This window comes from Vicugna pacos, chromosome 1 (assembly GCF_048564905.1).
Source record: "Vicugna pacos chromosome 1, VicPac4, whole genome shotgun sequence".
NCBI classification, from domain to species: Eukaryota; Metazoa; Chordata; class Mammalia; order Artiodactyla; family Camelidae; genus Vicugna; species Vicugna pacos.
In genome coordinates this window covers 117,261,662-117,281,907 of record NC_132987.1, presented here as the reverse complement: position 1 = coordinate 117,281,907, position 20,246 = coordinate 117,261,662, and the positions used below count along the sequence as shown (strand labels likewise).

The 20,246-nt window shown below is 42.7% G+C and overlaps 1 protein-coding gene across 2 annotated transcripts; it reads right to left on the bottom strand.

The window, feature by feature from the left end:
• Positions 1 to 3,074: 3,074 nt before the first annotated feature.
• RIPPLY3 (ripply transcriptional repressor 3) lies at positions 3,075 to 12,405 on the bottom strand. 2 transcript variants are annotated; one of them, XM_006205056.4, is made up of 4 exons: positions 12,189 to 12,405; positions 11,255 to 11,321; positions 7,625 to 7,692; positions 3,075 to 4,124 (listed from the first exon to the last, which is right to left on the bottom strand). In XM_006205056.4, the coding sequence occupies exons 1-4, from the start codon at positions 12,290 to 12,292 to the stop codon at positions 3,845 to 3,847; spliced, it is 519 nt and encodes a 172-aa protein (XP_006205118.1). In that variant the 5' UTR covers positions 12,293 to 12,405; the 3' UTR covers positions 3,075 to 3,844. The 2 variants fall into 2 exon arrangements, with proteins under 2 accessions (XP_006205118.1, XP_072832734.1); XM_072976633.1 differs by having other exon boundaries at positions 11,255 to 11,359; positions 12,189 to 12,295.
• Between the last annotated feature and the right edge of the window lie 7,841 nt (positions 12,406 to 20,246).

The window sequence follows — 20,246 nt, the reverse complement described above, 5'->3', positions numbered from 1 at the left end:
AAGTCAGCCTCAAGCATAAATTACTTATTCAAAAGAATGTATTTTATGAAAACCTGGCTAAGTGTAATGGTTGTTGGAGTGGCTGCTTTGACTAGAATGTTTAAGATTCCAGAGAAATGGCACTGCATGCATGTGCCAAATTTCAGACTGCATCATTGTTAGGCAAGCTATTGCAGAAAATATATTGAAGGGGAAAGGCAGGTGTTAGAAAATACCATCAAAGGTTTTTTTTTTTCTTTCTCTTTTTGTAAATGAATGGAAATGGAAAATGTAGGCAATAGGGAATGGTGGAGACTGGAGAATCGAAGAGTGCAAGGTTGTTCAATGGGGCAGCCATGGCTCAGCTCCAGCTGATTGGTTCTAAGTGGGAACACAGGCAAACATTGCCAGGGATCTAGATTTGTAAAGAGAAATTCCCTGATTAAGCCCACATGAAAGGAAAATAGTCTTTTGAAGAGCAATCTTCTCTCTTTCTCTTTTGTTTTGCTGTAGGATGAACATAAGCTAGAGGTAGCCTCCTGACTCCTTCAGAAAAGTTAGACAGCGTGGTTAATTTTATAAAAATAAGATCATGCAAACAGGGAACTTTTATAAGCCTTTGTCAACATCTGAGGAGTGACCCAACAGTATTTTGAACTAAACCCAAGCCAGCCAGCTTTCTTTTGGCAAAGCACTTAAAAGTACCAATGTTAGGGGTGGAGGTTATAGCTCAAGTGGTAGAGCACATGCTTAGTGTGCACAAGGTCCTGGGTTCAATTCCCAGTACCTCTTCTAAACATCAATAAATATACCTAATTACCTCCCCCCAACAAAAAAAAAATCAAACTTTAAAGTTTTTACATTTTCTGACCTTTTGTGGGAACTAAGTGATTGTTAGAAATATGCCAGTTAGCAAATATTTTAGCAAGATACATACACACACACAAATTGTTTCTTTGATACAAAGATGATATTCTTAAAAATGAGTGAATAAGTAAGTGTTAAATCAAAAGAAACTCATGCTATGAAAAAGAGCCTTGTGAAAAATGGATATTTGGAATTGCTTCTATCATTAGGTAACTTTTCTGCTGAAATTGATGTATTACTTTAAAAAAAAAAACCCCACCAAGTCTGTATACCTTCAAACAAAAAACAAAAACATTTAACTGTGTTAAAATGCTTAAGAAGTTTCAGTGCATTTTTTAAATTCTTTGGCTAAAACATAAATATATCATAGAGCTAAATAAAAATACAAAATGCAACATCTGTTGGTTTAAAGAACAAACTCAGGGGGAGGGTGTAGCTCAGTGGTAGAGTGTGTGCCTAGCATCCACAAGGTCCTGGGTTCAATCCCCCATACTTCCACTAAAAATAAATAAATAACAGTCTAACTACTCCCCCCACCCCTCCAAATTAAAATAAAATAAACAAAACCTAATTATACCCCCCAAAAGAACAAACTGACATCAAGGAAGATGGAAATTTCCTTATTAAATTTCAACAAACTTTTGCAAAATTGGTAGATGGGACTGAAAACAAATACTGACTTAGTAAGTGTTTGATGTGTTTCTTTCACATGAATTTATGCTTCTGTGTGAGATAACTTAAATATTAAACTATAATAATATATAATAAATATATACAATGAGAGCAAAAGGATTTTTGAATTATTAATTATGTTTAAAATGGACATTTGATACATCTATCCTCTATTAAAATCTGTAGTGCGTGTATATTTGATAATGTGCAGAACATATAAGCCTGATAGCATGTGCAGGTCGAGTATATGAAACTGCTATTTTTGTAGGCCAAAACAACAGAATATCAGCAATTTCAAATGGTTCAGTGTAGAGTTCATAAGTGACTATATGTTAAGGTGCAGACTCAATTTTTTTTAAACGATAGGGATACATGATCAAAAGTGTAGAACTTGCTCAGATTTGAGCCTCTATGCAGCCAACTCAGGCCACCACTGCAACCTGCAAAAACCCAGGAACCCCAAGATCACTGTGTCCCGGTTTCACAAATGCCTGACTCACAGGACCTATGATGCTACCATGTCCATAGCTAAAGGGTCTCATTTTCCTTATTTGTACTAGGTTGGCCACATTCTAAGTAATTTAAGTGAAATATACTAAGCACACTTAAAATTCTAGTGCCATCAGCATATGGGTGAAATTCAGTTTCTTCAAGTAAACTGATCATTGAGCCAGATCTTTGTAATCAGTAAAACTGATTTATTAAGAAACCGAACTAAAGCCAAATGTGATGACTTCAGCTCCATAATAAGCATCACAGGAAGAGAGAGTAGAGGTAAGACTTCAAGTATTTTTCTGTTAAAACTCAGCAAAATAAGCCATCTTAAAACCTTTCTGAAATATGCCCATAAGAATTGTTTTTAAGTTTGGAAAAAGGTACTTTAAACAGTAAGCGAAACAGCAAGTTTATGCTGTATAGCACATGGAACTATATGCAATATCTTGTAGTAACTTATGGTGAAAGAGAATATGAGAAAGAATGTATGTATGTTCCTTTATGACTGAAGCATTGTGCTGTACACCAGAAATTGACACAACATTGTAAACTAACTATACTTCAATAAAAATATAAAATAAAATAAAATAAAATAAATAAAAACAGTAAATGAAACAATAAAATGAAAGAATAAAAGCATTTGGTAAAGAAAAAATTCTTTAAAAATGCAAATAGAAAAGAGAAAAAGTTTAAAAAAGTAAATTTTTAAAGGGATTGAGCAATTAAAAAAATGATGTTGGGTGTCTTTGGACAGAGAAAGGGAAGACAGGAGGGGGTGAGTTTCACTTGCAACAAACACTTTCTGTACTGTTTGGATTGTTAGAATATTTGCATGTATTACTCCTATTTTTTAAAATTAATGGATTATTTGAGCATTGAGCTTATAGGCCATTTTGCTTTCTTTTTTATACTTTTTCTGCAGTCTTAAAAACTATAAATATAATTTCAAGGGTTAAATATAGAAAAATCCTGACAAACTTACAAACTTTAAAGCAGGCACTAATTAAACCTAAAAATGTCTTAAACAAAAAAGGTGATTATCAAACAATTTTTTTCCTTTCAAAATATTTATTTCAAGTAGAAACTGGGAAAACAACCACGTGTAAGATGGTTAAGTAAAAAACCTTGACGGCTACACTCATTTGCTCCTCAAAATATAAAAAGCTGAAAATAAGGTTACATCAGGTACTCTGATTGACAACAGTGTTACTGTATTCAAGTAACAAGCCCAAAGCGGTCCCCAGTTGAGCGTTTAAGCTATTCTCTCTAGTCATACACACAGCCCTTAGACAAGAATCAGATACATGTTTATCTAGAACTGTCCCCACCCCCCAATTCGTATCTTTGTATTTTTGTCACTCTTAAGCAAAGTATTCAGTGTTTTTTGTTTTTTTATAAATATTTTTCTCCCCCTAGAATGCCACTAAATAACCACATTAGTCTTGGATGACAATATAAATCATTTTTACAAAAGCATTAATAGCTAAATAAGGAGCCTCAGGTTAAGTGAGAGGTGTGGGTAGGTTATTCATCCGTGCGGGAAAGATTTGTCCCTTGGTCAGCAGAGTGACATTGCTGAATGTGCTTTGAAAGGTGCCCCCACCCACTTAACAACCCCTGTGGACTAAAATGTTCGCTTGATCCTAGAATCCTGTCTCAAACGTATGAATAAGGCACCAAGAATGACCAGGAGAAGGAAGAGTAAAAGCTGAGTCCTCGCGATGCGGGCAGTGCTGGCCAAAGTCCCTGTGCGCCCAGCGGAAACGCAGAGTCCTGGCACGGCTGCCCCCAAGGGCACACGTGAGGTGGGTCTGGCGCGGGAGAGACCGGTTTACTCGGATGAGGAGCACCCAGCATCCTCCGGAGAGTCACGGTGGGGGAGAGGACCATCACCATGGAGACCACCGTGGCCTCCCGGCCTCCATCCTGCGTTTGTCAGCGGGTCTCGGCGCTTTCCCTCTTCCACCTCCAGGGTTTCCTCCTCTTGCTCCCCATCTGAGTCTGACTCGTCGTTGTAGAAGTGAATGGTGGCTTGAACTGGGAAACTGGCCAGCACCTTCTCCCCGGAACCCTGCAGGTACTCTTGACGCTTAGAGATGGGTAAATAAAGTCTAATATTTAAGAAACAAATACACCGTGAATCAACCTTAAAACAGTCCTAAACTCCACCTGGAGGAGCCTTTTCCCTAGAAGCAGCTAACTCTGAGCCTGCCTCTCTGATTTTGCCTTCGCTGCTCACAGCAGGGTTTTTTGTTTGTTTTTATTTTGTTTGTTTGTTTGTTTTTAAGTCACCAGAACACAAAATTGTGGGCAGATTTGGGGGGGCAGGAACCTGATAGTGAACCCTGCACTAGGTCAGAAATGAGCTATATAATCTGAGAGAAAATCAGTTTAGATAGATGCAGGGAAATGGTGTGTGTGCTTCCACGGGGGTAATAGGATAGAAAAACACTGAGTTGGAAGGTTAAGAGGCTCACTCTGGTCAAACAGAGGACCTGACTGACTATGCTGGATCATATACGTCCTCTTGAGGTCAGGCCTTAATCCCTCCTAGCCCCTCAAGTATGGGGAATATTGTGACTTTGGAGGAAACTGGACCCTGAAACCCTGGTCTGGAGAAGTGGCTAATCTTTCTGAACGTCACCACAGAAAGGCTGCAGGGGTGGGTCCCTCGCTTTGGCAGAAGAGAAAATGGCATTCCTGGCAATTTGTCTAGAAGAGAGAGGGAAAGAGAGAAAGAAGGAGGAAGGAGAAGAGAAGGAGAGAGGGAGGGAGGGAAAGGAAGAACAGAGATATATAAAATTTGGAACCTTTAAATCCAGGTTTGGTGAATTTACGATTCCAATTATACATGAAAATTATTTCAAAATGCCCCCACTCTTCCCATCCTCTTATCCTTGTAGCTTGACTCACTAATTTTTGCATTTTTCTCATGGTTTTCTGAGGGTCTGGGAGGGATTATCAATTGATCACTGTGTATTTGCAAAGCTGATTTCAATCCCCTCCCCGCCCCACCCACCTCCCCGCCTTTTTTGGATAGAGGAGAAAAGGGAACCAGAAAACATCCTACTATAAATAATACAGGACAATTTTTAACTATCTAAGAATTCCAGTAGAAGGTGGCTCTCTACCCCCCAGGGGACATTCAGCAATGTCTGGAGACAGCTTTAATTGTCGCAACTGTTAGGAAGCTACTGGCTTTTAGCGGGTAGAGGCCGGGGATGCAGCTTAACACTCTGCAATGCCTGGGACAACCTTGCAACAAAGAATGATCCGGTTGAGTCAACTGAATTTGTTTCTTTTCTTAATTGTCAGTTTATAATGTGTCAATTTCTGGTGTACAGAATAATAGTTTAGTCATACATATACAAACATATATTCATTTTCATACTCACTTTCATTATAAGTTACTACAAGATATTGAATATAGTTCCCTGTGTTATACAGTAGGACCTTGTTGTTTATCTATTTTATATATAGTAGTTAGTATCCGCAAATCTGGAACTCCAATTTATCCCTTCCCACCCCCTTCCCCTCCTGATAACCTTAAGTTTGTTTTCTATGTCTGTGAGTCTGTTTCTGTTTTGTAAATAAGTTCATTTGTCGTTTTTTTTAGATTCCACATATGAGTGATATCATATGGTATTTTTCTTTCTCTTTCTGGCTTACTTCACTTAGATCGACAATCTCCAGGTCCATCTATGTTAGTGCAAATGGCATTTTATTCTTTTTTATGGCTGAGTAGTACTCCATTGTATAAATATACCACAACTTGTCAACTATCTTTCAATCAAAAAAATTTATCCAATCCAAAGCATTGGTAGTCCCAAGGTTGAGAAACTCTGTGACAAATGGAATGTAAATCTAAGACAGTATAGTTTAGTGGTGGGTCATGTTGAAAATTAGGTCTCATGCTGAAGTATTAGCAAATGAATGCAAAAGATGTCTGGGATTTGCTTTAAAGTACTCTAACAACAAAAAAGTAGTTGGGAGAGATGATAAACATGATCTGATCCAGAGAACACTGACAATTACTCAGGCTGGTGATGGGCACATGGGGGTTCACCATATCATTCTCTCCATTTTTGTGTAGGTTTGAAATTTTTGTGATAAAAAGATAAAATTGCTGTATTCAGTTTGCAATACTTGGTTACAAAGATGCAGCTCACATATTGCCAGTCACTGCATTCTCAATGAATCAAAAATTGGGGAGCAGCAGAAAGTCTGCAAGGCAGGTCCAGGGGGCAGGTGTGCAGGGGAAGTTTCACCAGGCATGAAGGAGGGGTGGTTCCCAACCCCAGTGGCATGTAAGATCACCTGGGAAGCCTATAAAAGTAGATACCTGCACCTTTCTCCTGACCCCAGAGGAATCACCCTGCATATGTATTTTTAAAGCTTCTCGAGTAAGGATTGAAGAACCACTGATGTGAAACACTAGGAAAACTTCCTTTTTCACAAAAATCACTCTTTGATCAGTATGGTGGGCTCTAAATTTCATCTTCAGCAATTAAAATCTTGGGATTTTATTTATTTTTTATTATTTTTGGGGGGGTGGTAATTAGGTTTATTTATTTATTTTTTTAACGGAGGTACTGGGGATTGAACCCAGGACCTTGTTCATGCTGAGCATGTACTTTACCACTGAGCTATACTCTCCCTCTCTTTGGGTTTTATTAAAGCTTCCAAAACAACAAGTTTATAATGTATAGCACAAGGAACTATATTCACTATCTTGTAGTAACCTATAATGAAAAAGAATATGAATAGGAATGTATGCATGTATATGTATGACTGAAACATTGTGGTGTACACTAGAAATTGACACAAAATTGTACCCTGACTATAATTCAATTAAAAAAAAATGCTCCCAGTCTTCCAGGATAACTAGGGTAAAAAATACTCTGACAAGAGGTGACAGCATTCACTAGGTTAGGTTTGTTTCAGTGAAGGAAATGAGAGCTGGAGAGAGACAGGCTAAGAGGAAAAGGAGAGCTGGACACAGAGAAACAGATAAAAACCCTGAGCATGAACCACTTGCCTAAAATGGAAGAAATGAAAGAGGATACAGCCGTAGGGTCCTGATGGCTGCCAGGACCACGAAAGAACTGAGAGAGGCCAGAGGAACCAACTGTGGTCCAGCATCTATCCAATCCATCATTTAAGAAGTCTGCTTTGCACTCGGTAATATATTAACTTATATCCTGGGAGAAAAATAGAAACACACCTAAGTCTAAGCAAATAAGCTGATACATATATATAATTCATATGCAATTAAATTTAACACAAGGCAAAATATGTAATGAGAGGTATAAACAAAAGATGTAAAGAGAAGAGAGAGGCCAATTTCAACGTACAACTGAAACACTGAATGAATGAATAAATGAATAGATTCCAGAAATCCAACAAAGTATCTTTGAAGTTCCTTGGAGTGATAATAACTAAATGATATTGGGGAATATACTAAATTATTTTCCATTTGTTGGAAACGTATACCCTTGAAGACACTAGAGTGTATTAATGCTTATATTAAAAGCAATTGATTTTTAAAAGATTTTTAAAAGGAGAAAAAAATAGGAAATGAAATATTTCTTACAGTGAAGTCAGATATTACCTTACAGGATGCTGAAACCCAAAGGCCCCTTTTGATCCAAATGTTTGTTGGTCACCCCCAGGCTCAAGCTGTAAAGACAGACACATACAAACTCAGACCCAGTCAATGAGCCTCAGAGTAGCATCCCGAAGTGTTTGGAAATAAAATCTCAGTAGCCTGCACTTGTTAGCATCAGTTCCAATTTTGGAGACAGTTTAAACACCTTAACAGTATTTGATAAGCCCCTGTTCCTCTTACTTTTGTCATGGGGTCCCGGGCAAGGAAGAGGATCAGGAAGGGGTTCATGGGGCCTGGTTAAGACATCAGTGGCACTTGGGTATGCAGTTCTGGGCCCATTCCTGGTGGAGGAGAGCATCAAATTCCAAGGGGCAGGAAAATAGACTGCACACGTAGGGAAAGGTGGAGCCCAGTGTGGAAGGAAGGAGACACTGCAGGGGTAAAAGGGCTACAACAGTAAGCTGAGTCCGGATACTAACACCTCAAATACCCACTATTGAGTCTAGGTTTCATTCTAGAGGCAGGCACTCAAGACCATGACCGATTTTTGAGCTGGGAGTTCAACAATCAGATCTGAGTTTTAAGGAAAATAGTAGCTGCTGGGAGCAGTGCAGAGCCCAGATTGGTGAAGTGAGGGCTTGGAGGCATCTGGCAAGACGTGATAAAGATTTGAACTTTAGTGACAAGGACCAGAAGGGAAAGGAAATTTTTCTGGAAAAGATTCCAGACATTGAGTAGCATCCCTAACACCCCAGACCACTTAAATATCAAGAGCAGAGGAGAGGCCCTGAATAGCCAGAGCAATCTTGAGAAAGAAGAACAAAGCTTGAGGCATCACACTTCTTGACTTGAAACTATATTACAAAGCTACAGTAATCAAAACAGTGTGATACTGGCATAAATATAGACCCGTAGATCAACGGAACCGAATAGACAGCCCAGAAATAAACATACATATATCATCAATTAATTTATGACAACAGAGCCAAGACTATTCACTGGAGAAAGAACAGTCTAATAAATGGTGTTGAACAAACTGAACAGCCTCATCCAAAAGAATGAAACTGGACCCCTATCTTACACCATACACAAAAAATAACTCAGACCAAGTTAAAAATCTGAACAAAAGACTTGAAACCATAAGGCTCCTTGACATTTTAGCAGCCTTATTTTTATAATATGCTATGGTGAGCTAAGAGAAATAGTATGAGACTCTTTGGAACAAAACTTTTTCCACAATGAAATTCACTCTCTGAGGACTCCAGGAATTCAGGTCTGTGTTAAGCACTGTTTGTAATTATAAAATATCTCTAATTGCTCAGGCTCACTCTACCACCATAAGCAATTCTGGCTGTCAGAGGTGATTTTATACCCAGTGAAGGCAGAGGATGTAATGGACAATGCAAATCTTGATGGACACCTAAAGTCAGTGTGGGTAGTACAGAGAAATAGCTTCGTTTAAGTGATGAATCCTAACCAGACTCTGTGAAATACACAGCTCACTTTTAATAGACTCTATCAACTTTCCCCCACAAACATACACAGCTTTTAAAACTTCACACCACAAGTATCATCATTAAAGATCATTTTCTGATGACTGAAAATGTCTAAATATTCACCCTTTGATAAGTCAGGAGAACAGAAACATATACAAGTTACACGCCGTGTTTAAGGGGGTGGGTTTTCTTAAGAGCGAGAGAACAGATACAGGAGAGATTTTCTTGAGGGTCTCATTGCCTCCTCCCTATGCATGCTTCTGACTCCGGAGATGCTAGGATGCAGGGAGCCTGGAAGATGGAAGGACAGACCTAGAACACAGTCCCTGACATGTCCTAGGAAGTCGTCTCCCTTGCAGGTTTAGGCTGTCTTTCATTGTTCCCAGGCGGGAAGGGAGACAGCTCCCAAGTGGTGGTAGGGGAATCAAATGAGTGAGGGTGACCCTGCTGCTCAGGACACAGGGCTTTGAAACTTTCCCTCGAACTTAGATTGTATTCTAATTTTGATCTGCTTGCCCGCAATCCTGGTACAGGTCACTAGGCAGTAGTCCCACCACTCCCACCCCTCCCAGCCAATATTTTTTAAGAAGTACACAACAGGGCTCGGGAATCGAGGGAGTCTCCTGCTCTGTCGGGAGAGGGCGCTGCTGAGCAAGAAGCCGTCCCTCCCCGCTCCCGGCTGCTCCTCACCAGGCTGGGGCGCCCGGGAACCGCGCCCGAGGCGCTTGGGGTCTGCGGTCACCGCCGCTGAGCGCTCCGCCCGGCCAGTCGGGCTCTGCAAAGATCCGTCCCGGGAAGAACCAGGCAGAGAGCCCTACAGCCCCCACGCACACCCACTCCCCCCGCCCCCAAAATCCATGGACACAACTGCTTCATCTTTTGCGCCATGCTGATAATCAACTAGAAAGTTCTCGTGGCTTAACATTTTTCTGCAAGTAATCATTTTTCTCACAAAAGGCCCTCTCATCATAATAGAAAAACAAACTGCCTTACATTAGGAAGTGTGCTTTTCTTTTTATTCTTGCAAACAACTGATAGGTTCCACATACATTTCACTTAAAATAGGATGTTTTCTCCCAAGCACCTTTTTTTAAATTTTTTTTTTTTGCAGGGGGAGGTAATTACGTTTATTTATTTATTTAATTAATTTTGGAGAAGGTACTGGGGATTGAACCCAGGACCTTGTATATGCTAAGCATGCACTCTACCACTTGAGCTATATATACCCCCCCTGTACCCAAGTACCTTTTAAGTCTTATGTTTAAGAACTTAAGTTTGAATGCAAAAGGAGGAATTGTTTTCCATCATTTAGATACTGCATGTAAGAATAACTTGGGCTAAAAAAAATCATGTCCCTCATTAATTTCATATAGATTTTATTTGCTTCATTCTTTAAATAGTAACTGAATTAAAAGTCTCATCATTCAGACTAATTTAATAAGGGAGTCTAAAATATTTCAACTAACATTTTAATACAACAAAGGAAAGGCACATTCTATGAAAGCAAGTCATTACTTCAGTAAGTATAAAGCAATTTAGTTACCAATGCAATAGACAAAAGAATAGTGGCAGTGATTAATCTTCACCCACAAAGCCTTCAGCTGGAGTGTATTTGCTCAGACAACATGAGTTACCCCAGAAGTGCTTGCGGACAGGGCCCAAAAAGCTTCAGAAAGGGCCAGACGGCAGGTGGGGACTTTTACCCATACCTTCTGGGCACTCCAGACAGGGCTCTGCCCATATTTGCACTGTGGCACCAGCCCAGCACTAATGGCATACCGAACTTTTCTCTAAGGTGAGGGGGACAGAAGCAGTCTTCCCTTCACCTCTACCTGCCGGTTAACAGGGGGAAAAAACAGCAGAGAAGGAATGTCTTTTAATTTGCCCTTGAACCCATAGTGGCAGCCATAGTGGCTTTGCTTTTCAAGAAAGAAGAAGCAAGCTGGAGCCAACTGGCATAAGAGTCAGGTCTGATCAACACCTAGCTGGCCCAGGATCCTACTCCCAGATCCCAAGGCACTTAGATGACTAAGGAAGGGACAGGCCGAGGAGGCCTTTCACGGTCCCTTTATTTTAGAAATGATGCCACTTGCTCGCTGAACTGCTTGACACCTATGATGTCCATACTTAACCTTACCGCGCCTCGGGTTCCTGTCGGCTCAGCATCCTGGGGTGTCAGGATCCAAGGTCTCCATGGCGCTTGGCTGGAACGGCAGGGACCAAGAGTGAAATCCAGCATCTTCTGCTTTTAAAATTAGATCATAAGAGTTTTCATTCTGATCACTCCTAATGTCTGCCTGAGGGTCACTAGACCCACTAGAACATTCTCTCAAGTTCTCAGGCTGTGGCCAGTGCATTTGTGCTTTTTTCTCCTGCCACATTCCCAGTTCTCTACCTTCACGGGGCTTTGAGAACTCTCAAATCTGATACAATCATCAGGGGACACATTATCTGAGGACTTTCTCTCCCACCCTGGCTGGATTCTGCAATTCACTCTCCCCACCAGACTGACTACTCCGTGGCTCACTAACTTCAACCAGCTGCTGAAGGATGTTGATTGTACAGACAGGGTTCTACTGAGTTTCACGATGCAAAAAGGGGGAATCAGTTTCCTCTCTTCTGCTGCCTGGCCACCCAGTCCCTTCCACATCTCCCCTGCTAATTTGATTTTTTTTAACTACCTTAAAAAGGACCGGTGCCCGGGGACAGCGAAAGCTGAGCCCCAAACACAGGGCAAACAAAGGATGTCACCAACAATGTGACAACTAACGTGAGATGACTCCCTGCAAGGCTCGCTGAGGGGCCCTGAAGGCTTCAACGTTCCCAGCCCGGTGCATTTCAGATCTATAAACCGAAGAGTCGGCCCGTTTCCTTGCCAGGCACCTCCTGGGCCTCTGCGCTTCAGAACTGTGTTCTGGAACCGAGACGATTCTGCGTCCCTGGCTCTGGCTAAGGAATATGCTCGGCGTTGCCGTCGGGCTCCGGGGTTCCGCGCGGATTCGTGGTGCTCAGCGCGGCCGGAGCATCTTCTCTGCGCTCCCCGCACCGACGCGCCGCAGGGACAGCCTCACCTCTCGGACCCGCGCGGCGGCAGTGGTTCCGGGGGCCCGTCTCCCGGGCAGTCACAGACGCGTCCCCGCGCCTCCCGGGCTCCGGCGGCTGCCTCTGATCTCATGGTGCCCTCGGAACCCGCGCCCCTCCAGCGGCGCCAGCGCTCGGCCGCGCCTTTAACCGCTCGGGCTAGGGCGCTCACCTACCCGCGCGCTCGGCGCCAGGTTTAAAAACGGGGGCGGGGCGGGGAGAGGACTCGGGAAACCCGGGAGAGGGTGGGGAGGGCACCGGAGAAGGACTAGCAAAGCCTGGGAGGGAGCGCGGCGGTGGGGAGGGGACGAGGTCAAGGAGGGGAATCGGGAAGCCCAGGGCAAGGGTGTGGAGGGGACAAAGGAAACCCTGGGAGGATCGCCAAGGGCGGGGGCAAGGAAGCTCGGGGAGGGGACGGCGGGAAGTGACACGGGAAGCCTGGAGAGGGGGACACGTCGGGCGGGGGTCTTGGGCGGTTGCGTCGGGTGCACCCTCTCCGGGGCTGGAAACTACAGGGAGATCGCGGAGGGGCCTCCCGTGCCCGGTGGTGAAGAGAAGGGTCCCTGGCTTCCTTCCGCCTCCCTGGGGTCTCTGCGGCCCTTGGTGTTCTGGTTCCTGCACGAGAATCTAGGTCCCAGATTTGCGGAAAATCTCACGTCCACCACTTTAGAGCGGACGCGGGGTTTGGGGGGCGGCTATAGAAGCCTGTGACCCGCCCTGCCTCTGGTGCTGGACCGCGGGCGCCGGGACACCGTGGCCGCTCTGCTCAAACTGGGGCGGGGGTGGGGTGGGCTGTGGGCAGCGGCGCTATCAGGAGAGAGCTCTCGAGATGAGAGCACCCTTCCCACCGATGGGGACCTTGGAAAAGGATGTGGCTTTCTATGGGGGTGGGTGGGAGCTTCCTCTGGTTAGCCCCAGGCTGGGTACAGAGAGCCTGGGCGATGCGGGAGGGTGCGCGTGCCCTGGGACCACTTGGGCGGCTGCGGTCGTCACCAGCGCTGGGCCTGGATGCCACAAGTGCTGTATTATCAGCAGAGCCCAGCGACAGAATCCTGAGGGCCGCAGGCCTGGACTCGGGCCCCTCGCTTAAACAGGATCTGTTCCTCGGTATCCCACGGACGCTGCGTCTGAAAATTCAAGCTTTATGTGACTTACATACATGGATTTAAAGAAAAATCAAAGAACTTCAGAGACTGAAATGGTTCCACATTTTTTTTAAAGAGCAACAGATTATGACAATGATTAAAACTAATCAAAAGCAAAGAGGAGGGAAATTAATAAATAACTATAAAATGTCACACAAATGATTTTAAAAGGCATTGAGTATAAGGATGTGGGGGAGGCGAGGAAAAGAAAGTTAGACAAGGTTGCAACAATAAGATACTATAATTAATCCACTAAGGTAGAAAAGATTTTATAAAGGGATGACGGACAACAGATGTGGGTGCCTTCAGATGGGTATCGCCAGGGAGCCTGTGACAGTGTAATCAGTGTGCCTTCAGAAAAGTATGACAAGTTACATCACATGCCTTAAAAATGTTTGCCTGTTGGTCCAGTAATTCTACTTCAGTGTCCGTGTTAAAGATGTATTTCAAAATGGGAATAAAATGTGTTTAGTCACAGAGGTCTTCATTATAATGCTTCTTTCTAATGTTGAAAAATACATCTGAAAATATGACAAGGATTAAATAAATGATGGTAGAATATCATGCAGCTAATAAGAACGTTTGCTGGGTTTTGAACAGCGTGGGAAAATGCTTGTGATGTAATGTTAAAAGAACGAAATTGTATGAGTAGGACCCAAACAGAATACAGAGGCTACAAATGACAAAAAAGGATATGGCCACTGAGTACTGGGATTACTAAGGATTTAAAACATTTTTTTAAATGTCTTCTAAATTTTCAACAGTGAGCATATATTACTTTGTACTTTTTCGTGAGGGCCAAAATGTACGTAACATAAAATTTTTTACCATTTTAGCCATTTTCAAATGCATTTCAGTGGCACTGAGTACACTCACATTGTCGCACAACCATCATCACTATCCGTCTCTGGAACTTTTTCATCATCCTGAACTGAAACTCTGTGCCCATTAAACACTGACTCCCCCTTCCTGCCTCCCCTCAGCCCCTGGTAACCTCCATTCTGCATTCTGTCTCTATGGATTTGACTATGCCAGGCTCCTAAAATTGGAAGCATTCGTCCTTTTGTGGCGTGTGTGTTAATTTTATAAGTTATTCATCTAATCTTCACCCCAACCTTGCAAACAGACATTATTCCTATTTTACAGATTAAGAAACTGGGGTGAAGGGGGAGGGTATAGCTCAATGGTAGAGTGCGTGCTTAGCATGCATGAGGTCCTAGGTTCAATCCCCAGTACCTCCATTAAAATAAATAAATAAATAAATAAATAGCCAAAAAGGACCAAAGACATCACCTGCATACAGTGGGTACTCAGTTTTGGCTTTTTGTTTTGTTTTTCCTTCTGTTAGGCACACGTAAGACCACAATGACCAACACTAGAACAATTAGAACAACAAAATAAAGCACTATTAGGTTATAACCCAAAATATATGATAAATATTATTGAGTTCATACTGATATTAATAAATATGGAATAAATGAGCAAAATAGGCAAGTATTCTTAGCAGAAGAGTTCCAAATAATTTATGTGGACACTCAGCCCTCAAGAAAGTGGAATGTGATGCTATAAAACATAGTTTTTAAATTATGCATGTTTTTGATTAAAACATTTTGTGAAAAATAAATTCATCGGTAGTATAGAATAAAGTTTTTTTTTAATTCCTTTTTTCTTCTGGTAAATGAATGTAAATACAGGAAAAGAAATAGACTGCGGTTGAGGCAGTTGGGAATTCAAAGGGCTTTTGTGTTACCAAGTATGTTATCACTGTTCCTTAAATTTTTTTGGATCCAAGGAAGATCTTTACGCTAAAGAAAGTATTTGGCGAAGGGTACAGAAATCTTAAACTTGATTAGGCTCATGGTTTATAAACTAGGAGAAATCGTGTAACTTCAAGTATAGGAATTCCTGCCTGGGAGGTGATGTGGGAAGTAAATAAAATTGAGATTCTCTTTCTAACTCTGCCCTCCTTAATTAAAAATTCTTTCTCATATGCTGACTTTCAGCTGTTGCTTAGAAACAAAGAGTAAAGATGTTAACCCTCAGGGCTTCCTGCTTGCCTAGGAGGAGGATACCAAAAGTCAAAACATCTAAGAGGGCAGAATATTTTTACATAAACAATGTTGAAGACAAGCAGGGAAATGACCATTTCCTTTCCTTCTGTTTAGGCAGAACCTATTTCCTGTTATCCACTCCACAAAGCGCCCTGCACCTCTGAAAGCTGATGCAGAAGCTACAAGATGTTATTGCTCTTGATGTTTTTATGTTCTAAAAGATTTTTTGGAGACAAATACGTATATACACATTCCATAGGAATAATATATTTGGTATTCTGGGTTTTTTAAATTAATCAATTAATTTTTATTTTTTCAAAGATAACTAAAATGTACCATTTTGGGGGGTGGGTATATCTCAGTGGTTGTAGCTCAATGGTGAGGTCCTGGACTCAATCCCCAGTACCTCCATTTAAAAATAAATGAATAAAATAAATAAACCTAATTACCCACCCCCTGCCAAAAAAAAATAAAATAAAATATACCATTTTAACCAATTTTAAGTATACAGTTCAGTGGCATTAAGTACACTCATAGTGCAGTCATCACCATCATCCATCTCCAGAACTTCATTGTCTTAAACAAACTCTGTACCCATTAAACTATAACTCCCTTTTCCCCCTCCCCAAGCCCCTGGGAACCTCGATTCTACTTTCTGTTCTATGAGTTTGATTATTCTAGGAACCTCATATAGGTGGAACCACGCAGTATTTGTCCTTTTGTGACTGGCTTATTTCACTTAGTATCATGTCCTGTTAAAAACAAGACAACAGGCCCCAAATGGAGTCACTTACGCTAAGCCTCACATTACCAAACCAAGACTTAATTAGAGTTTTGGCCTCCTGCAGAAATGGAATCTTAAAGCCGTCAATCAGGAATCACCTGGTCAGCACCAGTGAGGTCATCTGCCTGGTAGGTCCTGCCATCCCCCTTAAGGAAAGCGACCTTGCCACAACCAGTCTGCTTCTTGCCCCGTTTACTTCTTTATTCCTGCTCTCATCTGCCTGTAAAAGCCTTTCACTTTGCACAGCTCCTCAGGGCTCCTCTTTAATCTGCTAGATTGGATGCTGCCTGATTCATAAATCCTTAAATAAAGCCAATAAGATCTTTAAATTTTGCTCAGTTGAATTTTGTTTTTTAACAGTCTTCAGGGAGAGGATATAGCTCAAGGGGTAGAGCACTTGCTTAGCATACACAAGGCCCTGGGTTCAATCCCCAGTACTTCCTCCAAAATAAATAAATAACCCTAACTACCTCTCTTCACAAAAGTAGTTTAAAAAATTAAATAATTTAGGGGCGTAGGGTATAGCTCAGTGGTAGAACACCTGCTTAGCATACACAAGGTCCTGGGTTCAATCCCCTTACCTCCATTAACTAAATAAATAAACCTAATTACCTCCCTCCTAAAAAAATTTTTAAAAATAATAAAAAAAAGTTCTTCAAGATTCATCTGTGTCATAGCCAGTTTTAAAATATCCTTTCTTTTGTTGTTGTTGCATTTGTTTTTTGAGGGGGGAGATAATTAGGTTTTTATTAATTAATTTATTTTAATGGAGGTACTGGGGATTGAACCCAGGACCCTGTGCATGCTAAGCAGGTGCTCTATCACTGAGCTATACCCTCCCCTAGAGTATCCCTTCTTTTCAAGGCAGAATAATATTCCATTGTATGGATAGACCACTTTTGTTTAGCCATTCATCCATCGGTGAGCACTTGGGTTGTTTCATCTTTTGGTTATTGTGAATAATACCACCAGAAACCGCTTCACAAGTCCCCGTTTTCAATTCTTTTGAGTATATACTCAGAAGTGGGATTGCTATATGAAATCTATTTGGTCCTGAATTCTTATTTTAAGGCTTGAGGTTGCTTTTGAAAAAAAAAATTTAGCATGAAATTTGTGTTCAAGGTATGAACGGGAGAAATTGTAAACGTTTTGTAACCAAGCTTCCCTCTGTAACTGTGGATGTCCATAGCTTAACCATGTGATAAGTGACAGCTGGACACTGGAAATCATCTCCGGATACTCCGTGTGTTAGACCTGCCAGAACTACACCCATACCCTTTACCTCTTAGACCTCATCTACTGCTCTCTCCCCCTGCCTCTGGACTATTTGTGGACCAGGAACATCCCAGACACACTCACCTCTCGAGTGAAACTGACCCTTAACTTCTTCAAGTCTTTACTCAAGGGTCCCCTGAGGATGATGCCTTTGTCTGACACTTGTTTAAAGCACCTCTCTCTCTCTCTGTCTCACACAGCCCCCAGCATTGCCCATCTTCCTTCCTCTCCTGCTTTATTTTTGTTCATAATACCTCTCATATTTAACATACTATTTAAAAAATCTATGTATTTTATTTACTGTCCGCCTCTCCCAATAGGATGTCAGCTTCATGAAGGGAAGGCTTTTGTCTGTTTTTGCTCAATACTGTATCCTGTGTGCCTGCAACAGCACTTGACACATGGTGGGTGCCTAGTAGGTGTTGAAGAATGTGTAGCTGTGACCATAGTTAGTGTCACAAGAAAATGAAGGGGTACCTAGCCGTTGCCCAGTTTAAGTATGTATGTTGACCTAACACCCAAAGTAAGAGAATATGGAAAGCAATGTTGTATCCACATGTGGCAGATAATTAGTACTAGGCTATCCCTTCAGGTGGTCCCCAAAGGAAACAGGATGGTACTCCACCCACAGTGGATTGAACAGTGGCCCCCAAAGATAGGTCTAAGTCCTAACCCCCAGAACCTGTGAATGTGACCTTACTTAGCAAAGGAGTCTTTGCAGATCTAATTAAGTTTATCCTGAATCCAATGGCAGGTGTCCTTACAAGAGAAAGGCAGAGGGAGATCTGAAGCACAGAGACACAGGAAGAAGATGTGAAGAGAGAGGCAGAGACTGGAGTAAGACCTCTACAAGCCAAGGGATGCTGAGGCTTGTGGGCAGCCATCTGAAGCCAGGAGAGAGGCATGCAGAGAACCCTCCCCAGGAGCCTTCAGGAGGAAACAACCTGCAGACACCTTGATATCAGGCTTCTGGTCCCTGGGACCTTGAGAAAAGAAATTTCTGTGATTTTAGGCTACCCAGTTTGTGGGAATTTGTTATGGCTGCCTCAGGAGATGAATCCATCCCCCAGAGCCGTCTCTAAGATTCACTCTTCCAGCTGTGTCTGTAAGAGGACAAAGAAACTCATAGTTACACATTGCCCGCTCCTTTGCAGAGCTGTGTGGGAGAAAAAGACATAGATGTGGCAAGCAATATCCGAGAAGCCAGACCCCAGAGCCTGAGATGGAAGGGACCTGTGGTGCCAATTTCTGGCTCTGCTCCGTCTCGAGTGAGATGACAGCTCAGGCAACGGCCTGCCTTCTGCACTAATCATCACTAGTGTAGTAACTGTAACTTTCACGTTTCCTGAGCATTTAATATGTGCACAGGGGTCTCCAGGTATGAAGCTGCTCAGGCCACCCAAACTGTAAGGAAGAGAGTAATATTACCCACAGTTTGCAGGTGAGGAAGCCAGATCATGAAGTTACATCCTTTTTCTTCAAGGCCACCCAGAAAATCAGGGCTTAGACCTGAACCCAGGTGGACTCACTCCGGAGTCTGGGGAGTTAAAAAACAGAATTCAACCAAGTCACTGTGAAGAATGAATTGGTTCATTAGGCGATCCACTTATTAGGCAGCTTCCTGTGTAGCAACCGGAGGGGCGCGCTGAGGGATTGTACAAAAGGAAAGCTTTTATGAGAAGAAGGGTGGGGCAAGGGAGCTGTTAGCAAAAAGAAAAGAAAGGATTCTATTTAGGCTAGGATCTTTTGGGGGGAAGGAAAGGCAAGGGTTTTATCATGCGATCGCCTCTTCTCCCCCTGTGGGGGTTGGGGTGGGGACAGAGAAGGCCCTCGTGACAAATGACCTCCTTGGTGCTGACCAGAAGATTTGAAACTGATTGATTCAGATCACATTTCTGGGGAAGGTCAAAACTGCGGTTAGATCGGGTGGTAAGTCTAGGTTTGGTGTCCTGGGCTTTTTAGCGTCAGGGACATCATCTGGGGGCCTGTAGTTTTCTTTTGAATAGGGCTTAGCAAGCCTGCTGCACAGAAGGCAGGGCTCCCACAGTCACCGGTTAGAACTGACCTCCCTTTACAGTCCAGGGGCTTTATCCAGATGAAGGAGAAATTGTGTTGGGAAGGGGAGTAGGTGGGGCAGAAAGACCTAGAGCTCATTCTGATCATCGGCAGATGAAACCGTCCAGGCTCTGGGTCAGAAGCTAAAATTCTGTTTCTGTTCTGAGAAGTTGAAATTCAGACCCTCCCTGTTTCCTCTGCCCGTCTGGATTTTGTTTGGTTTTGTTTCTGAATGAAGGTACTGGGGATTGAACCCAGGACCTCATGCATGCTAAGCATGTGCTCTACCACTGAGCTGTACCCACCCCTGCCCCTGGGTTCTTATAGTGCTGAAAGTGAAACTTGTTTTGAGGCACACATATTTTAATGGGGCCAAGACAGGAAAAAAGGGAGAGTATGAGGAGGAAGAAGCAGGACAACCCTTGACATCTACGGCTCTAGGAAGTGTAATTTTTTTCTAACCTTTGAGAGACTGGTGTAGCCTTTTTAGCAGAGGGTTCGCAAACTTCTGAGCGGTCTCTGCTGGTCGGCTCACTCAGGTGGTCAGGCTCACGCCCAGCACAGGCGCCAGTTCATCACTGTCTCAGGCACGTGATCAGAGAGAGGATCTCCCCGGGGACTGGCGTGGCGTGCCCCCAGTGCCTGTGAAGACGGGGCTGTCCCGCAGGACATGACCTTGAGATCGTCATACCTCATACAAGCTGATTATACCTGAAAGCTTATTTTCCCGTTGGTGGG